The sequence below is a fragment of the Danio rerio genome, chromosome 6 (assembly GCF_052040795.2).
Source record: "Danio rerio strain M-AB ecotype USA chromosome 6, GRCz13ab, whole genome shotgun sequence".
Lineage (NCBI taxonomy): Eukaryota > Metazoa > Chordata > Actinopteri > Cypriniformes > Danionidae > Danio > Danio rerio.
The window spans coordinates 58,360,001-58,377,500 of NC_141026.1; the positions used below are offsets into that span (position 1 = coordinate 58,360,001).

A 17,500-nucleotide genomic window follows, 5' to 3' on the forward strand; every position below is an offset into this window, starting at 1 on the left:
TCACCACAGCGGAATGAACCACCAACTATTTCAGCATATGTTTTATGCAGTGGATGCCCTTCCAGCTGCAACCCATCACTGGTAAACATCCATTCATGAATTCAGAATTATTAGCCCTCCTGTTTATTTTTTCCCTAATTTCTGTTTAAAGAAGAGTAGATTTTTTCAGCACATTTCTAAACATAATAGTTTTAATAAGTCATTTCTAATATCTGATTTATTTTATCTTTGCCATGATAACAGTAAATAATTTTTGACTAGATCTTTTTTAAGACACTTCTATACAGCTTAAAGTGACATTTAAAGGCTTAACTAGGTTAATTAGGTTTGGGTTATTAGACAAGTTATTATAACGATGGTTCTGTAGACTATTTAAAAAAATATATAGCTTAAAGGGGCAAATCATTTTGACCTTAAAATTATGTTTAAAAATTAAAAACTGCTTTTATTCTTGCAGAAATTAAAAAAATAAGACTTTCTCCAGAAGAAAAATATTATCAGACATACTGTGAACATTTCCTTGCTCTGTTAAACATCATTTGGGAAATTTAAAAAAAAAAAAAAAAATCAAAGGGGGCTAATAATTCTGACTTAAAAATGTTAGGCTTGCTAAAATGTAAGGTTGTAAAGCCTTATTGCCTCAGGAACAAAGGTGAATTTATATCTATTATAACCTTCTTCCAGAGGACAACAAAACAAAACAAAAAAAAGGCTTCAAAGGGTGGGAATCATCTCCTATCACACTTTGAGTTTTCCTTATCCTTTGCTGTTCATGTAACTGCTAGACTCCGTAGAGGCAAACCAATAATCTTGGAGCAAGTCTTGACTAAGATTTTTGTCTCTAACGGAAAGTGAGGAGAACCAGCATAAAAGAAAAAGCTTAATATGCTCTCAAGGTAGCTTAAAAAGTTTTCAGGATATTTTTTTCTACACAGAAAGATTTCACTTTCCTAAGAACATACATTCTCTGATGCACTTACTTAGTCACAGCTTCTGAGTTCTGCTGGAACTTTAATGTGGTGTCAAATAGGGATGTAACGGTATCAGAATTTCACGGTACGGTAATACCTCGGTATGAATGTCACGGTACGGTATTTATTGAATCATTTACAGGAAAAACAAAACTTTTAAAAATACTCCAAAAAAGTGCCAAAAGTGTCAATGACATACAAATTAGCCATCTATCTGTAAGCTTTGAAACAGGAACTTCAATTTTAATAACAAAAAATTATTAAACCATGTAAAAAAATTAAGTTTCAATTTAGTATTGTTGAAAACTCATCACATTCAACATTTAATCACTCACTCACTTACTTAGATAGAGATGGGTTTAAAGGAAAATTATCATATAACTATAATCTGGTAAAAGCTGGTATCTCTGGGTATTTACAATGTCCCCTGCAACAGAAAAAAACCCTCTCATTTGGGACTGAGGATTCTGGGACAGAGATATGACTTGGCCCATGTTAACAGCAGTGGGTAACGTTGTGCATTGTCTTTCCCCCACTTGAGAAGACAAACCATGAGTGAGATAGAGATCTCTTTGCGGTACAAGTCAATGTCTGCATCAATCTGAACAGTGTGCTGTGTTTCTGCAGTCCCCATGACTGCTATTAGTCGTATTCCCCAACTTGCAGGCACGTGCACACATAGGGCTCAACCTGTGCAGTGCACATGCCCTTTTTAGTCTTGGATAGAAAATGCCCTTCCAAATCGATCAAAAGTGCCCCCGCGACGCGACACAACCTCCGTACAGCCCTTCAGTAGACAACACCGCTCTTGAATATGCGCGCTCAACCCCCCCTCGGCGCGAGACAACACAGCTGATCAGAACGCGCGCGACAACACTGCTATTCAGTACGCGCGCGGCGACAACACCCGCTTTAGGTTCGATCATTTCCATCTTTTTTTCCATCTCCGCTACTAGCAGCACACTCCATTTCCGCATTACTGGATCTGTAGCGACAACAGACCGCAAAGGATTATGGCCACGCCTGGGCTTATGGGAAATGTAGTTTAAGCTATCTCCCGTTCGCTTCATTCGCCTGAGCAAATTTTCTCAGAAGACCTATAGTTTTACCGAGTCATGCGACTTCGGTAATATCGAAAAAAATTAATATTGCGGTATGACGGTATTTACAATACCGTTACATCCCTAGTGTCAAAGATTGTGCCAAGATATTCCTGTACCCTTTCAACTTGTTTTCTATTAAAATACAGTTTCACCTCTGGGGCATTTTTTTCTAAAATCAATTGCCATCTCTTTTGTTTTTGTGATGTTCAGTTGTAGTTCAGCTTCTCTGCACCACTTAAAAAACTCATTATGATTATCACTGCGTTGTGAGTATTTCCAACACAATCTCACGGCAGTTTGTAACTTTTTCATTTAGTGGCTAATTCGTATGAATACATACGATCAAATTCGTACAATTTAGTATGATTTGCTCATCCCCCAATGATAGTTGGGTTTAGGAGAGGGGTTAGGTGTAACGCCTCTTTACAATTTGGGACGACTGAACTCGTACGAATTAGTCACTAAACAAAACTTAAAATACTTACGTTTTCTTGTGAGATCAGGCAGGTTCTTCCATGTGTGTGTGTTTAGTCAGAGATTGGTGAATTAATGTTTACTATTTGCATCTCCATACACTCTAATACACAATATATGAAGTTTTCGGGGTCTCCCGACATGTTTGTGTTGTGGTCTGTGCTATTTGCAGTGCATTTCTCTGTTTGCATGTGTTGTGAGCATTTCCATTCATGTGTGTTTAGTCGGAGATTGATGAATTAATATTTACTATTTGCATCTTCATAAAACCTTATAAACAACCTATAAACTTTTTTGGATCCCTCGATACGCTTTTGTTGTGGTCTGTGCTACTTGCAGTGCGTTTCTTTATTTGCATGTGTTATGAGTATTTTCATGAGTGTGTTTAATCAGAGATTGACGAATTAATGTTCACTATTTGCATCTTCATAAAATTTAATAAACAGTTTATAAACTTTTTGGGATCCCACGACACGCTTTTGTTTTGGTCTGTGCTACTTGCAGTGCGTTTCTCTATTTGCATGTGTTGTGAGTATTTCTATGTTTTTTTTTAGTCAGAGATTAATGAATTATTGTTTACTATTTGCATCTCCATACAATCTAAAAACAATCTATGAAGTTTTTGGGGTCTCCCGACGTGTTTTCGTTGTTGTCTTGGGCTACATTCAATGCCTTTCTTTATTTGCATGTGTTGTGAGTATTTTCATGCGCGCGTGTTTAGTCAGAGACTGAGGAATTAATATTCACTATTTGCATCTTCATATAATCTAATAAGCAATCTACAAACTTTTTGGGATCCCTTGACAAGTTTTTGTCAACCCAAGCTCATTCTGAAAACGTAGTCCCGTGGACGTTTCTGAAGACCGGGAAATACGTCCCAGGAGGTACATATTTTTGCAGTTTTTGTTTTTTCGCAAACATACGACAGTGCGCTTTTTCATATCTCAAATGTCTCTCATGAGTGCCGTTCACACCCGCGCTGTTCACCCACTAGAGGCCGCTGTCTGAATGACTGAATGATTGAATGTGCGACTGGCCAATCGGCTGACCCACCCTCCTCCTTCCCTAAACCCAACCAATTTTACCGATTGACCTGCTCACCCACTTACGTACCTAAACCCAACCAACAATTTACAAAAGCTGCGCAGAAAAAAAAAGGCATCTGATTTTTTACCACGTTTTCGGATTTCACCACGTTCTCACCATGTTATGAACTCGTTCACTTTATTTTTTGGATTCTGTTTTTGTCTTACCCAATGACTGTAAAAAATATGGACGACGCGACAGCCCCTTTTCCCCTTGAACTCCTTGAGGGCAAAACGCCTGCTTGACGGGCACAAACTGTCGCAAAAGACTGCTGAAATTGGAGCCTTGACATGCGCAGAAGGACTGTCTGATGGAGCCAGAGGAGGAGAGTCGAGCTTCCAACCAAACGCTTTATGTAAAATCAACCACGCCCCCCAAACTTCTCAGCATGCGTTTGCTGTCATATCAACACAGATGGATGTAATAACGTTAACAAATATGAGGGTTTTATATATTCAATCGCGCCAGCTCTAGGCCGCAGCGCATAACCTACTCGCGGCGTCGCGGGGTGATTCCGGCTCACATGCGGCAGCGCCGGCTCGCTCGGCCGCCGCATCTGGCTGGATTGACTCGGGCTGGAATCGGGCAGTGAGTCCAGGCATCCGGAGAAGGTCCAGCAGAGGTAGTCAGTCTGAGCTCTGAGGGGTAAGTCTCCGGCAGGCAAGAATCTAGCTGGAACTGGCCCGAGTGTGTTTTGCTATCTGGGTGGCTAGGCGTACGTGTATCAGCAAACTAATAAAGCCCGAAAAAAGCCCTGACCTTAGCGAATAAACAGTGTTCCACCAGGATCATGTATGTCAGAAACTGTAGTTTACTGCTGAACTCATTTTGTCATGGTAAAATAACAAAGAAATCGAATAATAACACTTCAGTCTCCTGCCGAAGCTCAGACGGTCTGCTTTGAGAAACTGTCAATCACAGCTGTCAATCACGATGACAAGCCCAGCATTAAATTACTGCTAAAAACAAACTGTTTACAAAAATGAAGATCTGCACCTATTTCAGCACAATAACCAGTGCCTTAATCCACCAGAACCATCTTTCGGGACATTTTATTGCAAGTGTAATAATTTTTTTTATTTGGGCTCAAGTCTCCTTCATTAATACGGAGGAGGCGGGCTTTATGACTTGTACTGCAGCCAGCCCCCAGGGGGCGATCTAACGGCCGAGACCTTCACTCAAACGCAGGCTTGCGGCACACTTGGTCTTATCTAATTTCTGGAACGGCTCTTCCCCGGACTCGAACCCGGTCGTCGTGGTCAACTCCTCTCTGCATCTCAAGTCTGCTGACGTACACGATGAGCTGACTGGACAAAGTTGTTGCAGCGGAAAAGCGTCATACCGCCCCGTAGCGATCGCTTAAAAAAATGAAATGCAACTATACAGTACGTACCTCCAGGGACTTATTTCGCAGTCTCCAGAAACGTCCACGGAACTACGTTTTCAGAATGAGCCTGGGTTGGTTTTTGTTGTGGTCTGTGCTATTTGCAGTGCATTTCTCTATTTGCATGTGTTGCATGTCTATCTATAAATACAATCAAGAAAAAGATACAATTGAAATAAAGTGTTTTATCGTTTACGAAGTCGAACTGTATTCAAGTACAGTAACTGAATGCTAAAAATGTTAATAATTCAATAAAATTAATCAGAGTTAAGATCGAAAATAGTACTATTTCATATACCTGAATGTTATTCAAATTACCATACCATCAGGCATCAAAACCACATGCAAATGATAAGTTATAATACAAACTCAAAATTGCACATCCTGCGATGTTCCTATTGCGAATGATAACATTACAATATTGATATCATAGGCACAATCTTATTAAATGAGTAATGTTACAGATTATGTAATATTATATAAGGCAATATGTGCAATATGTAATAAAAGATTATAAAACTTGAATATCAAATATTATAATTGTGCACTTTCGTTTAATTGCACATGAAAAATCCAGTCTAAAAAATAAAGCTGAACTGCAAGATGTTCTTTGGCGTGTTTCTATTTTGCGCCTTTTCCCATTGTTGCTATTTACACAGGGCAACCCAACTGTTATGGGTCAAAGATGGCATAATTTCCTTCTAACAGTGTTTTGTAATTGCAAATCATGTATTTTAGTGTCGACATGATTAGCATGCTTCTGTTTGCTTCAAAGCTGTCTTGGTGCAGCTGTGTTGACACTGATGAATTTACTAGCGCAGAGCCCGGGGCGGACCATCACATCATGCAGAATAACTCACATGCCTCACACCAGAGCCGGGCCTTGATCTTAAACCTGCATGACTGATGCCTGCTTTCTTGCTTTGACCTTTTTCTCAAACCTGTTTGTTAGAAGGATTCTTTAAATATGCTTTATATTTTGTAATCCAAGACAAGCATCCAGGAACAAAAACACATAGAAGCACTTTAGTTTAAGTAATAATAATTCTTACCATTTATTACTGGCTTATTACCTGTCTGTTATTAGGATATGAACTGTTTGTTAAAGTGTAGCTTGTTGAGGGTAATACTTTAGTTTATGTAACAATTCACACCTTTTACTACTGGTTTAAATAAGCTTATTATTAAGATATCAACTGTTTAGTAGCACTGCTAAAGTATGATCTTATTTTACGTCCCTAATCCTCCCTAATACCAAAACTACTACCCTACTAACTATTAATTAAAACATACAGTATATATATTTTTTCTGTAAACTTTTATGGTAAAAAGTGCAGCTGTGATTGTAGCAATTTTAAAACACGGTAAAATAAATATTTAGATTTTACAGTAAATTACTGTACTATTAGAAAACTACTACCATAAACAAGCCCAAAATACTATCTTCCTAATTATTAATTAAGATGTAATTTTTTTGCAAACTTTTGTGGGAAAAAAGCAGCAGTGTTTGCAAAAGTATAACTGTTAAAAATACAGCAGGAACGTAAAATAAATGTCTAGATTAAGTATATTACCATAGTATTAACATTTATTAATTATGATCTCATTTTACATCTTCAATCCTCCCAACTACCTATTAAAATAAAAACTTGACAATAATTTCATGGTACAAAAATGCAGCAGTGGTTGTAGAAATAAAAAAAAAAAAAAAAAAAAACATGGTAGAGCTGTAAAATAATTATCTAGATTTTACAGTAAATTACCATATTATTTGCATTTATAAAGTATGATCTTATTTTACACCCTTTATCCTCTACAATACCTGAACCCAACTTCTATGTTAGTGCGTACGTTAGTGTTTATTTTTACCATAACATTTTAGGGTACAAAAATAAAGCTGTATTTGTAGAAATTTAACTATAAAAATGTGGTATAAACATAAAATAAATATCTAGATTTTACAGTCAATTACTGTACTATTAGCAAACTACTACCGTATACAAAGCCAAACTACTATCTTCCTATTTATTAATTAAAATGTACATTTTTTTCGCAAACTTTTATGGTAAAAAAAAGCAGCAGTGTTTGCAAAAGTCTAACTGTTAGAAAATACTGCAGGAACGTAAAATAAATATCTAGATTTTTAAGTATATTACCATAGTATTAACATTTATAAATTATGATCTTATTTTACTTCTTTAATCCTCCCAACTACCTATTAAAATAAAAATTTGACAATAATTTCATGGTACAAAAATGCAGCAGTGGTTGTAGAAACTTAAAAAAAATGGTTGAAATGTAAAATAATTATCTAGATTTTACAGTAAATTACCGTGTTATTTGCATTTTTAAAGTATGATCTTATTTTACACCCTTTATCCTCTCCAATACCCGAACCCAACTTCGACGTAAGTGTTAATTTTTACCATAATTTTTTTATGGTACAATAATAAAGCTGTGATTGCAGAAATGTAACTATAAAAATGCAGTAGAAACATAAAATAAATATGTAGATTTTACAGTAAATTACTGTATTATTAGCATTTATGAAGTATGATCTTATTTTACACCCCTAATCCTCCCAAATAGCTAAACCTAGCTACTACCTTATTAGTAATATAACAGAAATGTAAGAATTAAAATATGGTATAAGTACATTAACAAAAATATCTAGATTTTATAGTAAACTACTGCATTATTAGCATTTATAAAGTTTGATCTAATTTGACACCTTTAATCCTCCTAAATACCTGTTAAAATGTACAATTTTACCCTAAAATTTTATGGTAATATTTTTTATTTTTATTTTACGCAGATGTGGGTGCAGATATGCAGATATTTAACGGTTGAAATATGGTTGGAATGAAAAAAAATATATAGATTTACAGTAAATGACCACATTATTAGCATTTAGAAAGGATGATCTTATTTTATACCCCTAATCCTCATTAATAGCTAAACAAAACTACTACCATACTAACTATTATTTAAAATGTACATTTTTACTGTAAAATTTGATGATAAAAATGTAGCTGTGGTTGCAGAAATTGAACCATAAAAATGCAATAAAATGTAAACTAATTAGCTAGATTTACAGTAAATTATCATATTATTAACATAATAATATAAAATGTAGCATAAGGTATGGTCTTATTTTACACCCCTAGTCTTCTCTAAAACCCAACCCAGTTTCTATGTTACTAATAATTAATTAAAGTTTGAATTTTTACTATGAAATGTTATAGTACAAAAAATAAAGCTTTGTTTGCAAAAATGTAACCATAATAAATACGGTAGATACATAAAATAAATATCTAGATTTTACAGTAAACTACTGTATTATTAGCATTTATAAAGCAAATGCAAGCACACGCAAACATGCAAACGTCATCACACACACATCCTGCAAAAACAAACACACCTTTCAAAACGGTATTAACTCCTCTAAAAATAGTGTGTTTGCACAGTAACTCAACACAAACATGAAATAATTGGCCAAATACACGCCTATTCCGCATATATGTTCACTCCAAACAGAACTGGATTGTAAAATTATTCTCCTTACATTTTGAGAAGATTTTCTTAGAATTTTGCTTAATTAACAGTAACAGACATTTCTATTTCTGTTCTATATGTTTATGTCTTATGTGTTTTCCATATGTTGTATGTTTTGAGTGCCTAATTAAATTAAATTAAATACAGTTAATTTCCCAGGGATGGGTTGCGGCTGGAAGGGCATCCGCTGTGTAAAAACGTGCCAGATAAGTTGGCGGTTCATTCCACTGTAGTGACCCCGGATTGATAAAGGGACTGAGCCGAAAAGAAAATGAATGAATGAATGAATATATGAATACGGTTATATTAAATTAAAAAGACATGCGCTATAGGTGAATTGGTTTGGCTAAATTGTCCGTAGTGTATGTGTGTACTGGATGAGAGTGTATGGGTGTTTCCCATTACTGGGTTGCAGCTGGAAGGGCATCCACTGCATAAAATTTATGCTGGATAAGTTTGCGGTTCATTCCGCTGTGGGGACCCTTGAATAATAAAGGGACCAAGCCGAAAAGAAATTGAATGAATGAATAAATTACATTAAACAATAAAACGGTAACAGATACAACAGTCTGCATCAGTAAAATAAATGAAAAAATTTAATTAAATGTAATAATATTGAATAAAATTAATAAATGCATAATAAATAAACAGTAACAATAACAGACACGACTATCTGCTTCAGTAACCTTAATAAAAAATAAATGAAATAAAATAATATTGAACAAAATAAATAAATAAATACAGTAACAGACACAACAGTCTGCATCAGCAATCTTAATAAATTATAAATAAAAAATTTATAATAAAAAACTAACAGACCCAACAGTCTTAATCAACAATCTTAATAAAAATCTAAATAAAATTAAATTAAACAATATTAAATAAATAAATAAAAACAGTAACAGACTTAACAGTCCGCACCAGTTATCTTAATAAAAAATAAAATAGAATTATATTAAATAAACAAATAAACAATAAACAGTAGACACAACAGTCTGCATCATTAATCTTAAAAAAAGTCTAATTAAGTTAAATAAAAAAATAATAATAATAATATTGAATTAAATAAATAAATAAATAAAATACCAACATACACAACAGTCTGCATCAGTAATCTTAATAAAAAATTAATTTAATTAAGGTTAATAATATTGAATAAAATAAATAAATAAATACATAATAAATAAAAACAGTAACAGACACGACTATCTGCATCAGTAACCTTAATAAAAAATTAATTAATTAAATAAATAAAAAACAGTCTGCATCAGTAATCTTAATAAAAAATAAATGAAATAAAATAAAAAATTATTGAACAAAATAAATTAACAAAAAACAGCAACAGACACAACAGTCTGCATCAGCAATCTTTACAAATTATAAAAAACAAAAAAACTAACAGACACAACAGGATGCATCAGCAATCTTAATACAAATCTAAATAAAATAAAAATTAAATAATATTAAATCAATCAATCAATAAATAAATAAAAGCAGTAACAGACACAACAGTCTGCATGAGCAATCTAAAAAATTAAATTATATTAAATAAACAAATAAATAATTAATAAAATAAATAAATAATGACCAGTAGACACAACCGTCTGCATCAGTAATCTTAATAAAAAAATCAAATTAAATTAAATAAAACTAAATAATATTGATTAAAATAAGGGGCGACGCAGTGGTGCAGTAGGTAGTGCTGTCACCTCACAGCAAGAAGGCCGCTGGTTCTCCTTGCTGTTCTCCTTGCGTTTGTGTGGGTTTCCTCCGGGTGCTCCGGTTTCCCCCACAGTCCAAACACAGTACAAGTGAATTCGGTAGGCTAAATTGTCCATAGTGTATGAGTGTGTGTGGATGTTTCCCAGAGATGGGTTGCACCTGGAAGGGCATTCGCTGCATAAAAACGTGCTAGATAAGTTGGCGGTTCATTCCGCTGTGGCGACCTCAGGTAATTAAAGGGACTAAGCCTAAAAACAAATGAATGAATGAATTTAAAAAATAAATAATTAAATAAATAACTGAATGAATGAACAAATAAAACAAACAGTACCAGACACATCTTAATCAATCAGTGCAGGGCTCAAAAATTAACCTTTTTGCTTGGTAACATCAGTTCTCATAACTTTAAAAATTTAGGCGCATCAGCCAAAATTTAGTCGCACTTATAAGCACCGTTACTACAAGTTTTATACAACATATTTATTGCATTTGAAATCAACAGTAATCAAACCAACAAGCAAAAATATATATATGCGTGAGGAAAATATGTCCAGTTATCACAAGAAAATAGATTTTTATAACATAACTGAGTGACCAAAAGTTACACGGAGCGCTCACCGGCCCTGCACACACTGCTTGACATGAATGAATCTGTTAACGGTATAACTGTGCTGTTCTCACGGGTGCTGTCTGATATTGCACTGATGCTTCTGACATATACTGTACCTTATTATATGCATACGTCACGGTGATAGCAATACCGGTCTTTTCATGAATAGCGATATTAGTTTACTCAGTGTAAGCCCATTTGCGATGTACGTGATGTTAAATTTGACATATAGCTGCCACTTGCACGGCGGACAGCATCTGGCGATTATATGAAGGATTAAACTGAAGGCCTCGTGCTAGATGTGGCAAACAGTTACCTGAAAACTCCATCCCACAGACTTTTCATAGCGGACTTGAAGCCAATGGTAGTCTTCTACTCTTGGAAAAGTGTAGATGGTGGATTAACATTCAGCACATGATCACTAGTAAGATGTGTCATTATTTGTAACTTTAGGTGCCATGGTTTCTAAAACTAAATCTGTCTGTTATCTTCATTCTCATCTTCAGCGCTTTACAATTTTTCGCAGTAGTAGCTCCCTCTGTCATCTCAAGCCAGAAGGCGCTGAGTGATTGACAGCTGATATTAACCAATCAATCGCGTTCAGTGCTAGAGCAGTGGTGGGCCAATAAGAAGAGCGCGAAGGCGGGGCAAGCATTACAGACTTGGATTTGTTTACTGCAGCAAGTTGTCATGACAACTGTTTTAAACCATTCCTGAGCGCTGCGTTTCGCGCAAGTGTGCCGCAAGCCTGCGTTTGAGTGAAGGTCTCGGCCGTTAGATCGCCCCCTGGGGGCTGGCTGCAGTACAAGTCATAAAGCCCGCCTCCTCCGTGTTAATGAAGGAGACTTGAGCCCAAATAAAAAAAAAATTATTACACTTTCAATAAAATGTCCCGAAAGATGGTTCTGGTGGATTAAGGCAGTGGTTATTGTGCTGAAATAGGCGCAGATCTTCATTTTTGTAAACAGTTTGTTTTTAGCAGTAATTTAATGCTGGGCGTGTCATCGTGATTGACAGCTGTGATTGACAGTTTCTCAAAGCAGCGCGTCTGAGCTTCGGCAGGAGACTGAAGTGTTATTATTTGATTTCTGTGTTATTTTACCATGACAAAATGAGTTCAGCAGTAAACTACAGTTTCTGACATACATGATCCTGGTGGAACACTGTTTATTCGCTAAGTTCAGGGCTTTTTTCGGGCTTTATTAGTTTGCTGATACACGCCTAGCCACCCAGATGGCAAAGTACACTCGGACCAGTTCGGCTGGATTTTCGCCTGCCGGAGACTTACCCCTCAGAGCTCAGGCTGACTACCTCTGCTGGACCTACTCCGGATGCCTGGACTCACTGCCCGATTCCAGCCCAAGTCAATCGAGCCAGATGCGGCGGCCGAGCGAGCCGGCGCTGCCGCATGTGAGCCGGAATCAGCCCGCGACGCCCAGGTAGGTTATGCGCTGCGGCACAGAGCTGGCGCGATTGAATATAAAAACCCTCAAAATTGTTAACGTTATTACATCCATTTGTGTTGATAAGACAGCAACCGCATGCTGAGAAGTTTGGGGGGCGTGGTTGATTTTACATAAAGCGTTTGATTGGAAGCTCGACTCCGCTCATTTTCGCGGCTCCTCCTCTGGCTCCATCAGACAGTTCTTCTGCGCATGTCAAGGCTCCAATTTCAGCAGTCTTTTGCGACAGTTTGTGCCCGTCAAGCAGGCGTTTTGCCCTCAAGGCGTTCAATGGGAAAAGGGGCTGTCGCGTCGTCCATATTTTTTACAGTCATTGATTTCTCGTTTCAAGTGCAGACAAAGAGCTTAGAGATGCATTCTGAGTGAATGTCTCCCGAATCCGCGCATGTGGTGAACATTTTGCAGTAAAAACTGGTCGCACACAACAATTTTAAGCACTCGCAGAAATGCTCCCAAATATATTTTAAGGTCGCATAGATAAAATTTCGGGCGCATATGCGACCAAAATGGTCGCAATTTCCAGCCCTGCAGTGGCATCAGTAATGTAGTATTTATTATATTCTCCTCAAGCAGAGAAAAGCTCAGATTCAATTTGTAACAAACTGTCATATAATAGTAATAGCAAACAAAACTTAACACATGTAATGTACTTCAAGAACATTAGAGGGAAGTATCACTTTTAATGTCTGATTTTGAAAGTAGCCTCTAATGCAAGCATACAATGAGAGCAAATAATAAATATGCACAAGTGTGATCCAAAGCAAAACAGCCGGGGATTTGCACAAATACATATAGAAGAAAATAGCACTTTACATAATATATTTTATATTCACTTCATCTGTTTTATTTGAACATATTTCAGCATGTTGGCACACCCATCTCACAATGAGCTGCTCATTTGCATCACAAGATCACGCTATGAAGTTCTCACAAAAAAAAACATAATAATAAAAAAATATTTGAATAGCTCCTAGAGGCTGAATATGTAAAATAAATGCTTAGCAGTGGCAGTCTTTTAATTGTGATGACTTCTGAGCTCGAGTAATATCTGCATGCATGCTAAAAGCAGACCTAAATCAGGTGCCCTGGGTGTGTTGATTTAATGGAGGTGCACAGGTAAAGTTGCAGGAACAGGAAAAGGAGGATGAGTAAAGATCTTGTCGTCTGATGAGTGTGAGATCAAACGCTGCCGGAGATCATGTGTCACAGGCGTTTTGCATACATATATATTGACTTTAATGAGCTTGCCTTCCGGGTTCAACCCTGCAGTTACAACACAGCTTGAGAATCCGACTAGATTTTAAAAAAATATTTAAAAATGTGTTGTTATTTAAATCTGAAGATTGGAAAAAGTATGTTTTTGCTATTACATATTTTTCTAAAAGTGAATTATTTAGCTATTACACTCTAAAAAATATATGGGGTTATTTTTTCTACCAAAAGCTTGGGTTGAGGCATTTGTGTAATTTTTGGGTAGTTATCTTGGGTAGTTTCAACCCAGCTCTTTGCACTGTAAGCCCGGACAGGTTGATTGAACTTAAAAAATTTATGGAAACTCGCTGCCCTAAAAAAGCTAATTTCGTCTTGTTGAAAAAACAATACTTTTTTTAGTTTATTGTACTTAAGATTTCAAATGCATTTAATTAAATATTTAGTTGACTGAAATAAAGGTTTTTAGTACAACACTATTGAAATCTTAGGTACAATAAACCTAAAAAGTATTGTTTTTTCAACAAGACGAAATTAGCTTTTTTAGGGCAGCGAGTTTCCATACATTTTTTAAGTTCAATCGACCTGTATAAACTTAAAACATAAAATCTCGACCTGAATGTTATGACAGAAATAATTTTAACCTTAGCTATTCACAATAAATGATTTAATGAAAATACCCCTAATTACAAACAAGGACAAAAAATAAAAATTAACTTTACACTTTTTCAAAAATCATTTAGAAATATCACTCCGAAACAAGTGACAAAACAAGAAAATGCCTTGGGTCAAATCAAGTCACAGCAGGGGCTGACTGGGATACCACATATTACAACCCAGGCTCATTCTGGAAACGTAGTCCCGCGGACGTTTCTGGAGATTTTTCTAAAAATCTAATTCAAAGCAATTATTAACAGCATATAAAAATTCTGATTTATTAAATTACAATTGTCAATTAACACAATTCAGATTGTTTTGGCATATTATTAGCTCCGTAATATGCTCCATTTTTTTTTTACTGTGTATATTGGAAGAGTTGTGTTGTTGTTTGACGCCTGTTGATATGCAGCGTGACTCGACTCTTCAGTGTTTTTCTGAGCTGCTGTCAGTCAGGGCAGGTAATTGGAGTGTGATTATCTCTCTCTTCGGCTCACGCTGAGCTGATTGTGAGTGTCACTCATTAACGCAGGACGTTAAAAAGATTCCTGAAAGTAGTGTTTAGGGAGCTGCCCTGACAAGTTATCCAGGGCGAGAGGTTACAAGTGTGTGTGTGTGTGTCATATGTGTGTCAACACTGTCATAGGCTGTTGAGTCTCATTTAAACAAACTCCCAATGCTCCACTTAACACCTATGAAAAGTATTAAAAGTAAATGCCTTGAGGTGTGCGGTCATTGTTTTGTCGTGTGTGTATTGTCTTATAGGGACAATACTCTCTATTAGTACAAACACACACGCTCTGACACCTGATCACTGTCCTTATATCAAACAAATAAAATGCTGAATTAATAGCGCTGATCGGATGAAAGTGCTTTTATATTTAAATGCTTTTGTAGGTACATTCAATGGGATTGGGGGTTTTTGTGTGTCTGCAGAACACACTTTTATTTATCAAATGCAAATAGACAGTTAGGACATTATATTAGAGTGATAAAATCTCATTTGAGAACTGCGAGGACTATATATCATCATTATTATGACTGTATTTTAGCATTTCGGTTTAAGTGGTGCAGGAAAACACCACTTAATATGTTGCATCATTTCTTTTAATTAGCCTTAATATATTATTATAAGGAGAAAAAGATGATCATGAGTTTACAAAACGTGCAGTGTATTACCTGCAACCAAAACATATTCACAGTATTATTAAAGAACTGTATATTTAAAAGGGAATAAATTATGAGTTAATAAGTCTTGTTTTCTCAAATAATCACAATTAAACAAGTTTATGCATCAAACAAGAGGAAAAAAAAAAGATTTAAAATAAAAAAATGCACAAACCTGCTTATTTTTGACATATGGCATTTCTGTGAGAGGTTTGCATGTTCTCCCTGCGTTCGCGTGGGTTTCCTCCGGGTGCTCCGGTTTCCCCCACAGTCCAAAGACATGCTGCAGGTGAATTGGGTAGGCTAAACTGTCCGTAGTGTATGAGTGTATGAGGGTGACAGGCTCAGACGACAGGCCGGCTGGAATGTGTAAAAAAAGTCGTTCTCATATGGACCAGTCTAAAATGGCTTGTTCCAAAGAGCCGACCCTGCAACCGTACAAGACTAAGGGCAAAGATATATATATATACACACACACACACACACACACACACACACATATATATATATATATATATATATATATATATATATATATATATATATATATATATATATATATATATATATATATATATATAGTTGAAGTCTGATTTATTAGCCCCCCTGAATTAATAACCCGCCTGTTTATTTTTCCCCCAATTTCTGTTTAACGGAGAGCAGGTTTTATTTCAACACATTTCTAATCATAATAGTTTTAATAAATTATTTCTAATAACTGACTTATTTGATCTGTGCCATGATGACAGTAAATAATATTTGACTATATATTTTTCCAGACACTTCTATACAGCTTAAATTGATATTTAAAAGCTTAACTAGGTTAATTAGGCTAACTAGGTTAGGGTAATTAGGCAAGTTATTGTATAATGATGGTTTATTCTGTAGACTTTCGAACAAAAATATAGCTTAAATAATTTAGAATTTAATAATTTTGTCTCTAAAATGTATTCTAGTCGAAATAAAACAAATAAGATTTATCAGATATACTGTGAAAATTTTCTTGCTCTTTTAAACGTCATTTGGGAAATATTTTAAAAAGAAGAAAAAATCAGAAGGGAGGGCTAATAATTATGACTTCAACTGTATGTATATATATATATATATATATATATATATATATATATATATATATATATATATATATATATATATATATATATATATATATATATATGTGTGTGTGTGTGTGTGTATATATATATATATATATATATATATATATATATATATATATATATATATATATATGTATGTATGTTTGTGTGTGTGTATATATACACACACACACACTGTTTATCACTGTTTATTTCATTCACATGCATCTTTGCTCGTTTGTATTTATCTAGCTTGTTATTTGGTTGGTACGTAGAATGCTATGTAGAATAATCCTAATTAACCCAATTATGAATTCTTTCATAAAAAGGTATTCAAGACATCTGTTGAAATTGTATTTATCGCAAAGTATAATACAGAATAATAAATTATATTTGTCTGTATATATATATATGTCTAAATTTATAAAAATACATATCATAAATGTCTATACATACATATTATATATATATATATATATATATATATATATATATATATATATATATATATATATATATATATATATATATATATATATATATAAATGTACAATACATTATTATTTTTAAATCATGTACTCCAATCTTATAACTGGGTGGAAAAAATAACTAACTCTCTCTGTCTCTCTCTCTTTTTTTACGCTGTACATCCACATATGGCTTTCTGTGTGGCCTTCTTTTTTTTTCTCCAGCGGAACCACAGGACCCAATATATAATTAGACTCTTTGAGCACATCCAGGCCTTACTGTAGTAAAAGCAGTGTTTCTGAGAAATCCTGGAGATCTCCAGACTCTCCTGCACTCAAAAACACAAAGCTTCAGCATAAAGGTGCATGTGAGGAACGCATACCGCCTCCATGAATCACTCAAACCACTGCTTTACAACAAACTGTCATGCCTTTGAAAATGAAACAATAACTTTGATGCCAGCTTATTATATTAGCTGTAGACCCGAGCGCTGGTCTTTCATGCTGTATATCGAACGCCCAGCTCTCCTTACTC

General features: G+C 35.0%; 2 protein-coding genes across 9 annotated transcripts in view; one reads left to right on the plus strand and one right to left on the minus strand.

Annotated features, from left to right (window-relative positions):
- Positions 1 to 17,500, minus strand: part of slc12a5a (solute carrier family 12 member 5a) — a 2,560,186-nt gene that overhangs the window by 2,317,607 nt on the left and 225,079 nt on the right. The gene's annotated exons all lie outside the window — the stretch shown is intronic.
- The window catches only part of LOC137496031 (uncharacterized), a 159,503-nt gene that overhangs the window by 117,596 nt on the left and 24,407 nt on the right, over positions 1 to 17,500 (plus strand). For 3 of the 8 annotated variants that reach the window (XR_015494364.1, XR_015494360.1, XR_015494362.1), the window contains 2 exons: positions 1 to 1,019; positions 2,160 to 3,688. The exon at positions 1 to 1,019 is cut by the window's left edge and continues 281 nt beyond it. The exons of 3 other annotated variants lie outside the window; for them this stretch is intronic. Coding sequence is in view for 2 of the 5 variants with exons in the window: in XM_087258275.1 (XP_087114401.1) it covers positions 17,191 to 17,219 (29 nt within the window). In the remaining 3 variants the exon portion in view is untranslated. Of the gene's footprint in view, positions 1,020 to 2,159; positions 3,689 to 17,190 lie in introns of those variants that run through there. 2 more of the 8 variants (XM_087258275.1, XM_087258274.1) reach the window with 1 other exon arrangement.